Source organism: Leopardus geoffroyi, chromosome A3 (genome assembly GCF_018350155.1).
Source record: "Leopardus geoffroyi isolate Oge1 chromosome A3, O.geoffroyi_Oge1_pat1.0, whole genome shotgun sequence".
NCBI lineage: Eukaryota > Metazoa > Chordata > Mammalia > Carnivora > Felidae > Leopardus > Leopardus geoffroyi.
Window position 1 is genome coordinate 22,520,107 of NC_059336.1, and position 15,272 is coordinate 22,535,378.

Genomic DNA, 15,272 nt, shown 5'->3' on the forward strand with positions numbered 1-15,272 from the left:
GAGATCATGACCTGAGCCAAAGTCAGATGCTCAACTGACTGAGCCACCCAGGCCCCCTGAAGCCCTGAAATTTAGAGGCTGTAATCCCTGTTTTGTTTACAGATGATGTGTTTGAGGTCTAAAGATGTTAAGTAACTTTCTAAAGGTCATACAACTGGAAAAAAAACAGAACTGAATGTTAAGATTTTGTCTTTGGACTCCAGAATTCATGCCAGCTATACCTTAACAAGTGTTCTCATCAAAGATCATCAAGGGTGGGGTTGAGCCCTGAGTCAGGCTGTTAGTGTGGAGCGTGCTTGGGATTCTCCCTCTCTCTCTCTCTCTCTCTCTCTCTCTGACCCTCCCCTACTCATGAGTGCTCTTCCTCTCTCAAAATAAATAAACTTAAAAAAAAAAAAAAAAAGATTTTTGTTTGTTTGAAAATAGTCCGGAGTTGTGGAATCTGAGGTCAGGAAGGAGTAAAATTAATTATATAGTGAGAGAAAGAAAAATAAACGCATATATATTTCAAAACACAGTATTATGTGCTTTTCTTGGAGGTTTTTTTTTTTTTTTAAGTCTTTTATTGTTCAAGTAATTTGTACACCCAGTGTGGGGCTCAAACTCACATCTCCAAGATCCGGGAGTCAAGCCCCTCCTTGGAGGTTTTAGAACTCAATCAACACTTGGCACCCTTCAGGCTATGGTTTTGACCTGACTATTCTAAGAACAATAGATTTAAGCTTCCTTTCCTCCCCCCACGCCAAACCTCACCTATTTTAGAAGGAAGCCACTGGTTTTGCTGCTGGACTTCCTCACAAATAAGTCATTCAAATAATTTAAAAGTTTTTACTTGATTTATCAAAAATAGCCTGTCAATATAGTTATCTAATTAAAATGAAGACTGTCCTGGGGCGCCTGGGTGGCGCAGTTGGTTAAGCGTCCGACTTCAGCCAGGTCACGATCTCGCGGTCCGTGAGTTCGAGCCCCGCGTCGGGCTCTGGGCTAACGGCTCAGAGCCTGGAGCCTGTTTCCGATTCTGTGTCTCCCTCTCTCTCTGACCCTCCCCCGTTCATGCTCTGTCTCTCTCTGTCCCAAAAATAAATAAACGTTGAAAAAAAAATAAAAAATAAAATAAAATAAAATGAAGACTGTCCAATTGAGAGGGGTGCCTGGCTGGCTCAGTCTGTAGGATATGTGACTTTTGGTCTGGGGGTTGTGAGTTTGAGCCCCATGTGGAGAAAAAGACTTTCCAAGTGGCAAATGAAAGTGGTTTTTACACAGTCCATTACCTGTAGTGGGTGGTTTAGTAAATGTTGATTTGGGTAAATCTGGTGAATCCAAATTGAAAGAAACAAAAAGGTATATGGTATAATTGTTGAAACCATTCATCTTTTTTTCTCCCTTTTCTTCCAAAGGAAATAAAATCACAGGTTCAGTACTGCTCCATCTTAATGAGTCTGATCTTGAAAGTCTTGGAATAAGGTAAGAATGATAAAATTCAACTTGTAGCCAAGCATACTTCTGACCTTTTTATTCACCTCTGAGGGACAAAGCCCATGACACTGATCTTTTTTTTTTTCAATTTTTTTTCAATTTTTTTTTTTTTCAACGTTTATTTATTTTTGGGACAGAGAGAGACAGAGCATGAACGGGGGAGGGGCAGAGAGAGAGGGAGACACAGAATCGGAAACAGGCTCCAGGCTCTGAGCCATCCGCCCAGAGCCCGACGCGGGGCTCGAACTTACGGACCGCGAGATCGTGACCTGGCTGAAGTCGGACGCCCAACCGACTGCGCCACCCAGGCGCCCCCCATGACACTGATCTTAACTGTCCTCATTTTAGATCCACAAAGTGTTGGGGTGCCTGAGTGGCTTAGTCGGTTTAAGTGTCTGACTGTCGGTTTCGGCTCAGCTCCTGACCTTATGGCTTTGTGGGTTCAAGCCCCGCACTGGGCTCTGTGCTGGCAGTGCAGAGCCTACTTGGGATTCTCGTTCTCTCCCTCTCTCTCTGCTCCTCCCCCACTTGTGTTGTCTCTGTCTCTCGAAAAATAAATAAATTAACTTTAAAATAATAAATCTACAAAGTGTTTTAAAACTGAATCCCAACATAATTGTGTCTGTTTTTGCTGTGCAAATCCTGTGTTTAATATTACTAATGATTCCTACTTTAAAAAATTTTGCTGACAAGCCTTCATGAAGTTTGCAGTGACCAACTTTTTACTCTCAAGTTCAGAATAATTGGATTATACACACCATAAAATACGTAAGGACTAATAGGGGGGCAATGTTGGCAAGAAAAATCAAGGCTACAACCTTACCTTGAACATATTTTTAGGTCTTCCTAAAGCTGTCTTAAGACTGGAATATATACTTGGTATTAGATTTAAAGACACGATCCAAAGTAGTTTGTTCCTTTTTTGGTTGTGTGATTTGAGACAAATAATTTAACCTTTCAGTTTCTGCACCTGTGAAATGGAAAATAATAATGAGACAGTGTATATAAAGTGATTAACACATTGGCCCTTAATAATAAATTCTCTATATATAGGTAGAGATCCCTATGTAAGGCTGGAGGTTGTAGGGGCTAGATTAGTGTGGATCCACTTTAAAGATCACAGTTGAGAAACAAATATTTAAATATTGCTTAAAATGGAGACTTTTTTTTTTTTTGAGAATTGGCAACAGTGGTAAAATAAGGTATTTTTTCTTCTGGAGTCCCACTTGGCTAAGTGTTGTTTGTGGTAACAGTAACCAAAGAATCAAAACAATTACTTCATACACTTACTTCATACACTGTTGTTTAGTAGTTGATAATAGAAGCAGATTGTGAGAAAAGATCACCTTAGGACATTTACTTGAATTTTAATAAATGTCCTTTGGATCAGAATCATCAGGAGTCTCTTTCATAATCACATTTCAGTCCCCTCAACATCCCCCTTACTATTTATTTCTTAGGTATATTGAGTTGCTTACTATTTTAAATTTTTTTTAATTTTTTTTTATTTATTTTTGAGACAGAGAGAGACAGAGCACGAACGGGGGAGGGTCAGAAAGAGAGGGAGACACAGAATCCGAAGCAGGCTCCAGGCTCTGAGCTGTCAGCACAGAGCCCAACGCGGGGCTCGAACTCATGGACCGTGAGATCATGACCTGAGCCGAAGTCAGACGCTCAACTGACTGAGCCACCCAGGCACCCCTAGTTGCTTACTATTTTAATTGAATTGCATTTATTCTAATAGTCTTGCTTTTAAAGAGAACCATATATTTCGTGGACCCAAATACTACCAATTTATTCAACAAATATTTATGGAGGGCCCACTACATGTTAGGAATTCTTCTAGGAACTTTGGAGACATGAGTGAACAAAATAGAATTTCAAATGAACATTATCTGGTTGTGCGCACCGTATAACTCTGAGGTATATTCTGCAGGACTTTTCAGGGCTGTGTGTTCCTATACAGCAGCTGCTAGTTACATGTTTAAATTAATTAAAATTAAAGTTTCAGTTCCTTACCTAGCCATATTTCAAGTGCTCAATAGCTACTTATGGCTAGTGGCTACCATGTTGGACAGGGAAGACACAGAACATTTCTATCTTAGCAAAATTCTGCTGGCTAGAGCTGCCTTTGAAGATCCCAGTGAGATTAGGCAAAGTTGTTCACAGTGGTAGTAGTTCAGCCAATTTATTAATATAACCTAGGACTGTTTTTCCATCCTTTCCTGTTTTACCTTTCCTAGGATTCACATCTTAAAAATAAATTACCTGTACATAAGGTCTTGTCTTAGATTCTGCTTTCTAAGAGGAAGTCCAGTTTAGAAAAGTACTGAAATTTTCTCAAGTTTATGATCAACTGTTGATTGAAAAGATGTTTTCTTTTTGGTTTGTTTTAATTTCTGACAGAGAGAGACACAGAATGAGAGCAGGGGAGGGCCGAGAGAGAGGGAGACACAGAATCCGAAGCAGGCTCCAGGCTCCGAGCTGTCATCACAGAGCACAATACAGGGCCTGAACTCATGAACTGCAAGATCATGACTTGAGCAGAAGTCAGCACTCAACCAACTGAGCCATCCAGGAGCCCCAGTTTAAAAGTTTTTTCTAGGGGCGCCTGGGTGGCGCAGTCGGTTAAGCGTCCGACTTCAGCCAGGTCACGATCTCGCGGTCCGTGAGTTCGAGCCCCGCGTCGGGCTCTGGGCTGATGGCTCAGAGCCTGGAGCCTGTTTCCGATTCTGTGTCTCCCTCTCTCTCTGCCCCTCCCCGTTCATGTTCTGTCTCTCTCTGTCTCAAAAATAAATAAACGTTAAAAAAAAAAAAAAATTTAAAAGTTTTTTCTAGGGTGGCTTAGTTGGTTAAGCATCTGACTTTGACCCAGGTCATGAGCTATCAATGTGGAGCCCACTTCAGATCCTCTGTCCCCCTCCCTCTTCTCCCCTGCTCGTGCTCACTCTCTCTCTCTCTCTCTCTCTCTCAAAAATAAATACACATTAAAAAAAATAAAAGGTTTTTCTAAGAAATAAGAAACATTGGTACGTTAACTGTATATGTCAGTTGTAAGACATTTTAGATTCAGGAAATGATGAAATATACATATGAAATCTTATAGTCTAACTATGGCCCATGGATACTTGAAATAGTGTTGTTGTTTTAAAAAAAATTTTTTTTAATGTTTGTTTATTTTCGAGAGAGAAAGAGAGCACGAGCAGGGAGGGGCATAGAGAGAGGGAGACACAGAATCCAAAGCAGGCTTCAGGCTCTGAACTGTCAGCCCAGAGCCTGATGCGGGACTCAAACCCACAAACTGTGAGATCATGACCTGAGCCGAAGTCAGATGCTTAACCAACTGAACGACCCAGTCCCCCGTGTTGTTGTTGTTTTAATGTTTATTTTTGAGAGAGAGAGAGAGAATGTGTGTGTGTGTGTGTGTGTGTGTGTGTGTGTGTGTGTGTGTGTGAGTGAGCAGGCGAGGGGTAGAGAGAGGGAAACAGAGGACCTGAAGCAGGCTCCACGCTGACAGTGAGAGCCCAACGTGAGGCTTGAACTCAGGAATCAGGACTTCATGACCTCAGCCAAAGTTGATCATTTAACCGACTGAGCCACCCAGGTGCCCTGGCCCATTGAATACTTTAAATTTTTGTTTAAGATACTGTATTATTTTTATAACCTTTGTTAAAATAAACCAAAAAACCTCTAGGTTTTGGGTGTCTATTTTCATAGATTTTATCTTTTTTTAATGTTTATTTATTTATTTTGAGAGAGACAGCATGTGGGTAGGTGGGGGGGGGGGGGGCTGGGGGGAAGGGACGAGAAAAAGGAGAGAGGGAATCCCAAGCAGGCTCTGTGCTGTGCTCACAGAACCCACCACAGGCTGGAGCCTACCATGGGGCTCAGTCCCATGAACTGTGAGATCATGATCTGAGCCAAAATCAAGAGCCAGACACTCAACCAACCGAGCCACCTAGGTGCCCCTAATTTTATAGACTTTAATCAGCAATTTCTTTGTGAATATTTCTTTTTGGGTTTTATTAAGTAATGAATACCGAGTATCAGTTCAAGTAAATACTAAGCAATGAGATTGGTTTAGGTTTGGTATTTTATGCTGTAACTCTTGGTTGTGGTCAACTGTGCAATGATACTTAACCTGACTCCGTTATTGCTGACCTGTAAGTACTTCTCCAAGCTTGGCCTTTCCCTCTGCTTGTTATATCAAACTAATGAGGATGGTAGGAGAATAGGAAAACACAATGTATGCCGCTTTATGATTTATCAGCTGTAATAATGCCTCTATATATCCCAAGAAAGTGATTCTTAGATTGTAGTACGATTTAATATGATATAGAGGCCAATTGTAGTGGTTCTGACTCTAAGTGTATCTAGGACTTTTAGCAAAAGATTTATTTTTCAATCTAATTAGCTGTTAGGTCAGTAAATTCTGCCTCTTTACATGCTGCTTCTGTTGATAATTAGCCAAGTGTCAGGCTAATTTGCTTGGACCAATTAGGTAAATGAAGCCAGATAACCAATTACAGGATTTTGAGCTGTTTACATTAAATCCTATTAAATTTATTTCTCAAACTGAAGCATTACAAGGGATTACTGACAAAAGAAGATGGGTATAAGTAAAGCTATTGCCTTCATATATATTGGATTTGTGCCTAAGTCATATCCAATGTTCATAAGTCAGACTTGGACCTTTGTAACTCATTACCATAATAAATTTAAAAATCTCTTCATGGACTTATCATGTGAACTTTGTTCACATGTTTATCACTTGTTCACACTAATAGACTCCTAAATTCTTATAGTTAAAATACTTCTGATAGGGTAAATATTGAATTGATAATCAGTGATGATTTCTGTGACACCGGTAATCATAGTTAAATTTCTCTAGTTCTTGAGGGAAGGAACTGGGTCTTTATCATTAACTGCAGTGCTGAATACATTATTTAATCCCTCTCCAGCTCTGTAAGGTAGATAATATTTTCCCTGTGCTATGAATGAGAACATTAGTATACTAAAAAAGGTTGAGTGATTCTCCCTGCCCCCAAGGTCACACAGATTCCATGTGCAGATGTGAACCAGTTCTGATTTCAAAGTCCTTTTTCATTATCTCTATGCTATAATTCAGTGTACTACCTTGAACCATGCAGATTCAGGGTTGTGAGAGAAGACGGCAACTTCGGTTAGGTTAAAATAAGTCTGAAGTATAAATTGAGCGTTCAGTAGAGACGTAGGAGATGTTGAAGTCTGAGTTACCAAGAAAGGAGAATCAAGGGCAGAAGCCTCGGGGGAGAATTTTAGAGGGGGCGTATGTTTGAATTATTAATTGTTCCTTTTAATCTGACTTCTCGTTCTATTAGTGTAGATAATTTAGAGTTGATTATATGCTATTATATACTCTAGGGATTATTATTAAGCAAATAATGACGGATTTGCTTATCCTGTTGTAATTTTAGTACCTTGGGTGACAGAAAGAAGCTGCATAATTATATCCAGCAACTGAAGGAAATTCATGTTGATGCAATGAAGGTAAGAAGAATCTGAGTTTATTATTTTTTTTTACTTTTTATTCTATTCTTTTAAAAAAATTTTTTTTCTAATGTTTATTTTTGAGAGAGAGAGAGAGAGAGAGACAGAGTACAAGCAGGGGAGGAGCAGAAAGAGAGGGAGACACAGAATCCAAAGCAGGCTGCAGGCTCTGAGCTGTCAGCACAGAGCCTGATGTGGGGCTCAAACTCACGAACAGTGAAATCATGACCGGAGCCGAAGTCGGACGCTCAACCGACTGAGCCATCCAGGCGCTCCCTATTTTATTCTTTTTAAATAGGCTTTATGCCCAGCACGGAGCCCAGCACAGGACTTAAACTCACGACCCTGTGATCAAGACCTGAGCTGTGGGCACCTGGGTGGCTCAGTCAGTCAAGTGTCTGACTTGATTTCAGCTCAGGTCCTGATCTCACGCTTAGTGAGATCAAGCTTTAAATCAGGCTCTGGGCTCTGAGCTCACAGGCAGAGTCTGCTTGGGATTCTCTCCCTCTCTCTGTGCCCCTCCCCTGTTAGCACATGTGCCCACGTTACTTTCTCTCTCTCTCTCTCTCTCTCTCTCTCTCTTTCTCTTTCTCAAAATAAATAAATAAACTTAAAAAAATAAAAACAGGGTGCCTGGGTGGCTCTGTCAGTTTAGTGTCCGACTCTTGATCTCGGCTCAGGTCATGATCTCATTGTTCATGACTTTGAGCCCTATAGGGCTCTGCGCTGTCTGCACAGAGCCCGCCTGGGATTCTGTCCCACCCTCTCTCTGCCCCTCCTCCTCCTTGCTCTCTCTCAAAATAAATAAATTAACTTAAAAAAAACCCAAAAAACAAAAAACCTGAGCTGAGATCAAGAGTTGGATGCTGAACTGACTGAGACACCTAGATGCCCCTATTATGTAAGAGTCCAACTCTTTTTTTTATTTTGTTTTTTAATGTTTGTTTATTTTTGAGAGAGAGAGAGAGAGAGAGAGAGCAGGGGAGGGGCAGAGACAGAGGGAGACACAGAATCTGAAATAGGTTCCAGGCTCTGAACTGTCAAGCCAGAGCCCGGCATAGGGCTTGAACCCACGAACTGTGAGATCGTGACCTGAGCCGAAGTCAGACACTTAACCAGCAGAGCCACCCAGGCACCCCTGTGGGCATCCAACTCTTGATTTAAGCTCAGGTCTTGATCATGTTGGGCGTGAAGCCTACTTTAAAAATAAATGACTAGGGGCGCCTGGGTGGCGCAGTCGGTTAAGCGTCCGACTTCAGCCAGGTCACGATCTCGCGGTCCGTGAGTTCGAGCCCCGCATCGGGCTCTGGGCTGATGGCTCAGAGCCTGGAGCCTGTTTCCGATTCTGTGTCTCTCTCTCTCTCTCTGCCCCTCCCCCGTTCATGCTCTGTCTCTCTCTGTCCCAAAAATAAATAAACGTTGAAAAAAAAAAAAAATTTAAAAAAAAATAAAAATAAAAATAAAAAAAAAATAAAAATAAATGACTAAATAAGAAAGAAAAAACATTAAAAAAAAAAAAAGAATGGGAGGAAATCTGCTTCTCAGTAATAGAATTGTAATTGATTTTTATATTTCTAAACTGCATTTTCTCAAATAAGCACAAAATATTTAAACCAAAAGAAAAACTAAAATATATTAAGCATACAGAAAAGTGTAAGTAGGCAACTACCTAGCTTGTTAAATCTTAATATTTTACCTAATTTTGCTTCAGATCTGTTGTTTTCAGAACAAAATGTTAGAAACAATATAGTCTTTTTTGTACCCATTGTAGATTCTGTTTCCATCCGTTCTTCCCCCAAAATAAGTGCCATCTTGAATTGGGTTTATTCATTTTCACAAATGTTTTTTACTTTCACTACATGTATATCTATAGCTATAAACAATGTGTAGTGTTGTTCTACATGTTTTTTAAGCTTTATAAAAATTATAAACAGTAAGTAACCTTTTAAACTTTCATTTTACATCGCTTTTTAAAAGTTTTTATTATTATTATTGTTATTATTATTATTATTATACTTTTGAGCATCCTCCACATCGACACACATAGCTCTCCTTTCCCCTTAGTCAGAGAATAACTTTTAAAGTTGTACTGAATTTTCTTGTCAGCTCTGGTAAACTTTTGTGTCAAATATTAGCCCACAGGGTGGATACATTCCTAGAGTTTCATCTATCAATAGTTCTTATTGGGGCGCCTGGGTGGCGCAGTCGGTTAAGCGTCCGACTTCAGCCAGGTCACGATCTCGCGGTCCGTGAGTTCGAGCCCCGCGTCGGGCTCTGGGCTGATGGCTCAGAGCCTGGAGCCTGTTTCCGATTCTGTGTCTCCCTCTCTCTCTGCCCCTCCCCCGTTCATGCTCTGTCTCTCTCTGTCCCCCCAAAAATAAATAAACGTTGAAAAAAAAAATTTTTTTTTAAAAATAGTTCTTATTAAAAAAAAAATTTTTTTTAACATTTATTTTTGAGAGAGAGAGAGAAAGACAGAGCACGAGTGGGGGAGGAGCAGAGAGAGAAGGAGACACAGAACCTGAAGTAGGCTCCAGGCTCTGAGCTGTCAGCACAGAGCCTGACACAGGGCCCGAACCCACAAACTGAGATCGTGACCTGAGCCAAAGTCAGGTGCTCAACTGACTGAGCCACCCAGGTGCCCCTCAGTACTTATTTTTCATCTCCCGGCCCCTTCCAGACATTCAAGGCCCTGTTTTTTGGAATTAGTGTCCCAAGAATCATTTTAACAAGTGGTCAACTGCCCACCCTCCATCTCAGAAATTCTGATTGTGGGAATTGACAGTAGGCCCGTGAATGTGCATTTTTCACAGACTCTCTGGTATCATAATTAAAGAAATGTTTCTTGATTGACTGGTGACAGAAATTTTATCTTATTGTTCACCCTTTTGACTTCTGTAGGTTAAGAAAACTTAGTTTCAGACCTGGAAGAAGGTGTAGGATATCTAAATCCCCTTTTGCACCCTTTTGCAATGATCATGTACATTTTTCATTAGCTGTGTTTGGTATATTTTGTACAGTATTTAAGTTATCTCAGATCTCTATGAGAATACATATTTCAATTTTACTCTTGCCAGTTAGTCTGCTTATTTCCCATTAAAAATCACGTTTCAAAAAAAAATTTAAGATTTTATTTTTAAGTAATCTCTACACCCAACATGGGCCTCAAATTCACAACCCTGAGTTCAAGAGCCACACACTCCCCTGACTGAGCCAGCCAAACTCCCCATGTTTGAAATATTTAATAAATGTGTTTGGTTCAGTCCTATAAGAGTTTTGTTTTATAGGCCAAGTAGTGGTTCTTATAGCAAGTATTTTATTTGAATAATCAAATTTTAGCCCTTTCTGAAAAAGTTACCTAATATTAAAATACCTCATTCTTTTCATGACAAATTAAATAGGGTGATCACTTATTAAAGATTATATTTAACAATTTTGTCCTGCAGTTGGAAGAAAATTGCCTGCAATCTATTTTGTCCTTCATTCCTTCATGAGAAGGGCAGCACAGAGTATTCTCTTCAGATAGGACATAGATAAGTTTTCTTTTTTTTTTTTTTTTTTTTTTTTTAATTTTTTTTTTTTTTTCAACGTTTATTTATTTTTGGGACAGAGAGAGACAGAGCATGAACGGGGGAGGGTCAGAGAGAGAGAGGGAGACACAGAATCGGAAACAGGCTCCAGGCTCTGAGCCATCATGAGCCATCAGCCCAGAGCCTGACGCGGGGCTCGAACTCACGGACCGCGAGATCGTGACCTGGCTGAAGTCGGACGCTTAACCGACTGCGCCACCCAGGCGCCCCTAGATAAGTTTTCTTTATTAGGTGAGATCATCTCAGATGATCTCTGTTACCACATTTTCACAGTGCAACAAAATTTGTAACAAAAATATTTTTTAATTGTTTTTTTACATTTATTTATTTTTGAGAGACAAAGAGAGATGGAGCACAAGTTGGGGAGGGGCAGAGAGAGAAGGAGACACAGAATCCAAAGCAGGCTCCAGGCTCTGAGGTGTCAGCACAGAGCCCGACGCGGGGCTCCAACCCACAAACCGCGAGATCGTGACCTGAGCCGAAGTCAGACGCTCAACCGACTGAGCCACCCAGGCGCCCCTGCAGCAAAAATAATTTTGCAGTAATGTTCAAGACACCAGTTTCGGGACTCCTGGGTGGCTTAGTTAGTTGAGTGTCTCTTGATTTTGGCTCAGGCCATGGTCCCAGGGTCATGGGATCAAGTCCTGTGTCGGGCTGAGTGTGAAGCCTGCATCAGATTCTCAGTCTCCCTCTGCCTCTCTCCCCGACTCACATCTCCCTCTCCCTCTAAAGTAAAGGTTAAAAGTTAAAAAGAAAGACAATCAGTGTCATTTGCTCACTTTTATTCTTTCTATGTTTCATCAAAAACAGAAAACTGCCTAACCATATTTATAAATTATAAATTACATTTGTTGCAAATAGATTTTGAAGTTCCTAAGTACTTTTTGGTCAGTAAGTCACTGTATAGTCATGAAATTGATAGCTTTAATGATTTTATATATTTTTTTAATGTTTATTTTGAGAGAGAGAGAGTATATATACACAAGTGTGCAAGAGTGAGTGAGGGGGAGGAGCAGAGAGAGGGGGAAAGAGGGAATCCCAAGCAGACCTGAGCTGAAATCGAGTTGGACGCTTAACCAACTGAGCCACCCAGACACCCAATATCACCCAGTTTATGATAGTGATAAAGTGACTTTATAGAGCAGGTGAAAAAAATTAATACTCACCAGTCATAAATCTAATCTTTGTTAATATACATTACATATTGCTTAACAAAGGTATAAATTCTAGTCATTACTTGACTCAGGCTGTTGATGCACAACTTGAATTGAGCTATTTTTTTTAAATTTTTTAATATTTATTCATTTTTGAGAGACAGAGAGCGCGAGTGGGGGAGGGGCAGAGAGAGAGGGAGACACAGAATCTGAAGCAGGCTCCAGGCTCTGAGCTGTCAGCACAGAGGCTGATGCGGGCTCGAACTCACGAACCATGAGACCGTGACCTGAGCCGAAGTCGGACGCTCTACCGACTGAGCCACTTAGGCGCCCCTGAATTGGGCTGTTTTTAAAGGAAATGACTTCCTTATCACTAGCATGTTCAAATGTTGGACCAGATGACCCTTTAAGCTTCTTTACAGCATAGAGCTTTTGTAATTCATATTTTGTATATATCTATATATGGGCATGGTACACTTTAACTATAAGAATCTTAACATATGTATCTTGGGGCACCTAGGTGGCTTAGTCCATTGAGCCTCCAACTTCGGCTCAACTCATGATCTCACAGTTCGTGGGTTTGAGCCCCTCATTGGGCTCACTGCTGTCAGCACAGAGCCTGCTTTGGATCCTCTGTCCCCCCCTCTCTCTTCACCCCTCCTCCCATTCATGCTCTCTCTCAAAAAAAATAAATAAACCTTTAAAAAATATTTGTATCTTTGCAATGGCAGTTCCGTGATGAGTTCTGAGAATATGGCAGTAGACAAGGCCCTTCACCTCCCAGAATTCCATACATTTTTAAGGAACTTCATGGAAAAATTTGAAGCAGTTTGAAAATCATGCATCAGATCATTTATTAAGTTCCTTTTTTCTTTTCTTTTTAAAAATTTTTTTATTATTTATTTTGAGTGAGTGAGTGAGAGAGAGAGAGAGAGAAAACACAAGCGGAGGAGGGGCAGAATCCCAAACAGGCTCTATGCCATCAGCTCAAAAGTCACAAACTGCATGACCTGAGCCGAGATCAAGAGTGGGACACTTACCCAAATGAGCCACACAAGGGCCACTCCTTTTCTATTGTCTTTCTCTTTAAAAGGCGGTTATGGATAGTTAAGATGTATCTTTATTTTAAGAAACACTGAGGGACATTAAATCTTCACCAGTATTTAACCCTGTTTAAGCTTAGAGTAATAAATAATTGTAAAATTTATCTTCACTAAGTATAGGTATTTCTGAGTGACATTGAGTAGTATAGAATTTCATTTTCCTGCCCAAGATTTCTTATCTATATGGTAGGAAGCTTCCCTTTCTTTCTTCCTCACTCCCTCTCTTCCTAATGGGTACCATATAGATACATTTAGGAAAAAAACAGACACATTGTCTATAGCAATAAGGCTTATATGATCTGAATGAGTGTGTTAAATGAGTACGTTTAACTTGAATACAAGACTAACTTATTAAAGACTAATCAAATCATATACACAATAAAAAAAATTGAATTCCTTATTTTTCTATATTAGAATCCATTAAGAAGAAGTAAAATATACCCAGATCCAATATACTTGATCTGTCTGGTAGTGATACCTAAATAAGGTAATGATATTAATATCTTGTTATTTCCTGTAGAAGTATTCTTACTTGAGAACAATTGAATAGCTTTAATTGTGCACTGTAGATAGGAACGGCTGCACAAAAATTTTAGATGGAATTATATATTGTTATTGATATTAATTTAAACATTTTCTAGGTCATTAATGATCCTATCCATGGCCACATTGAACTCCACCCTCTCCTCATCCGAATCATCGACACACCTCAATTTCAGCGGCTTCGATATATCAAACAGTTGGGTGGCAGTTACTATATTTTTCCAGGCGCTTCGCACAACCGATTTGAGCACAGTCTAGGGTAAGAAGGCAGTTGATGGGGAATTTACAGTTATTTAAGTACTTTCCTTATCTTATGAAATGATGATCTTATCTTTTAGAGAATAGTTTTACAAAATGGTAATAATATCCATATTTTGTTGAGAAAATTGAGGCTTTGATTTACCTTGCTATATTTTATGTATTTAAAAAAATTTTTTTAATGCTTATTTATTTTTGAGAGAGAGAGAGAGAGATAGAGCATGAGTAGGGGAAGAGCAGAGAGAGACAGAATCCAAAGCAGGCTCTAGGCTCTGAGCTGTCGGCACAGAGCCCAATGCGGGACTTGGACTCACAAACCTCAAGATGATGACCTGAGCCAAAGTCAGACGCTTAACCAACTGAGCCACCCAGGCGCCCCTATTTTATGTACTCTTATAAGCCAATTCAGATCCTCACTGGAAAGATAATGAAAGTATCTATTGACAGGCCATTTCGATGCCATATTTGTTTAAACATGGATTGGTTACTGATATAACTAATGTTGTAAATTTTATTATTTCATTTTCCTGTTTAGTCTTATAAAGAATTGCCCTTTGAAACCAGATAATATTCTTAAAAAAAATTTTTTTTTAACATTTATTTATTTTTGAGACAGAGAGAGAGCATGAACAGGGGAGGGTCAGAGAAAGAGGGAGACACAGAATCTAAAACAGGCTCCAGGCTCCGAGCTGTCAGCACAGAGCCCAACGCGGGGGCTCGAACTCACACACCATGAGATCATGACCTGAGCCGAAGTCGGATGCTTAACCGACTGAGCCACCCAGGCGCCCCGAAACCAGATAATATTCTTAACCTAGCAGGAAATGTGTAAATCAGAAGAGCATTCACAAGCGTAGAAAAGGTGGCACCTCTGTTACAAACAACTAGTTGAGAATTTGGTCTGCTTTTCCATTATAGAATCTAGAACCAGGAGAACGTGGGCTGGGGTGGAAAAAACTAGACAATTTTCTAGGTTTCATGGACAACTCACACTGTTTTATGTTTGTTTGTTTGTTTGTTTGTTTTGAAGTGTGTGTGTTTTGTTTTTGAAGTGTTTTTAATTAGCCAGAAGACAAGTGTCTATTCAGATGTTTATTCATTCATCAGCAAATATTTATTGAAAACTTACTAGGCCCTACCAGACCAAGGTAGCAGTTGTCCCAGCTTTGTGGAGTTAGGTTTTAAGCAGAGAAAGAAAGATACTGTATTCACTCAGGAATTACTTTCTGAGGGAAGTGAATAAAAGTGCATTTAACATTTGTTGGGCACTTTATCTTCAATCTATGTTACAAAACCAGAAGTCCTGCTTTTTTGAAAAAAAAAAATTGTGGTAAAATACACAGGATATAAAACTTACCATCTTAACCATTTTTAAGTGTACTTCAATAGTGTTAAATATATCCATATTATTGTGCAACCAAACTCCAGAACTTTTTCATCTTGCAAAACTGAAACTCTTCTCCATTAAATAACAATTGCTCATTCTCTTCTCCCTCTAGCCCCTGCTTTCTGTTTCTATGAATTTGACTACTCTAGGTACCTCATACAGTAGTTATCTATTTGTGACTGGCTTAATTCACTTAGCATAATTTTCTCAAAGTTCATCTATGTTAGAGCAT

The 15,272-nt window shown here is 39.8% G+C and overlaps 1 protein-coding gene across 6 annotated transcripts in view; it reads left to right on the forward strand.

Moving 5' to 3' along the window:
• The window catches only part of SAMHD1 (SAM and HD domain containing deoxynucleoside triphosphate triphosphohydrolase 1), a 57,285-nt gene that overhangs the window by 2,760 nt on the left and 39,253 nt on the right, over positions 1–15,272 (forward strand). For 4 of the 6 annotated variants that reach the window (XR_006703208.1, XR_006703207.1, XM_045444666.1 and 1 more), the window contains exons 2-4: positions 1,398–1,464; positions 6,933–7,005; positions 13,494–13,654. Coding sequence is in view for 4 of the 6 variants with exons in the window: in XM_045444666.1 (XP_045300622.1) it covers positions 1,398–1,464; positions 6,933–7,005; positions 13,494–13,654 (301 nt within the window). In the remaining 2 variants the exon portion in view is untranslated. The other 2 variants (XM_045444668.1, XM_045444667.1) reach the window with 2 other exon arrangements.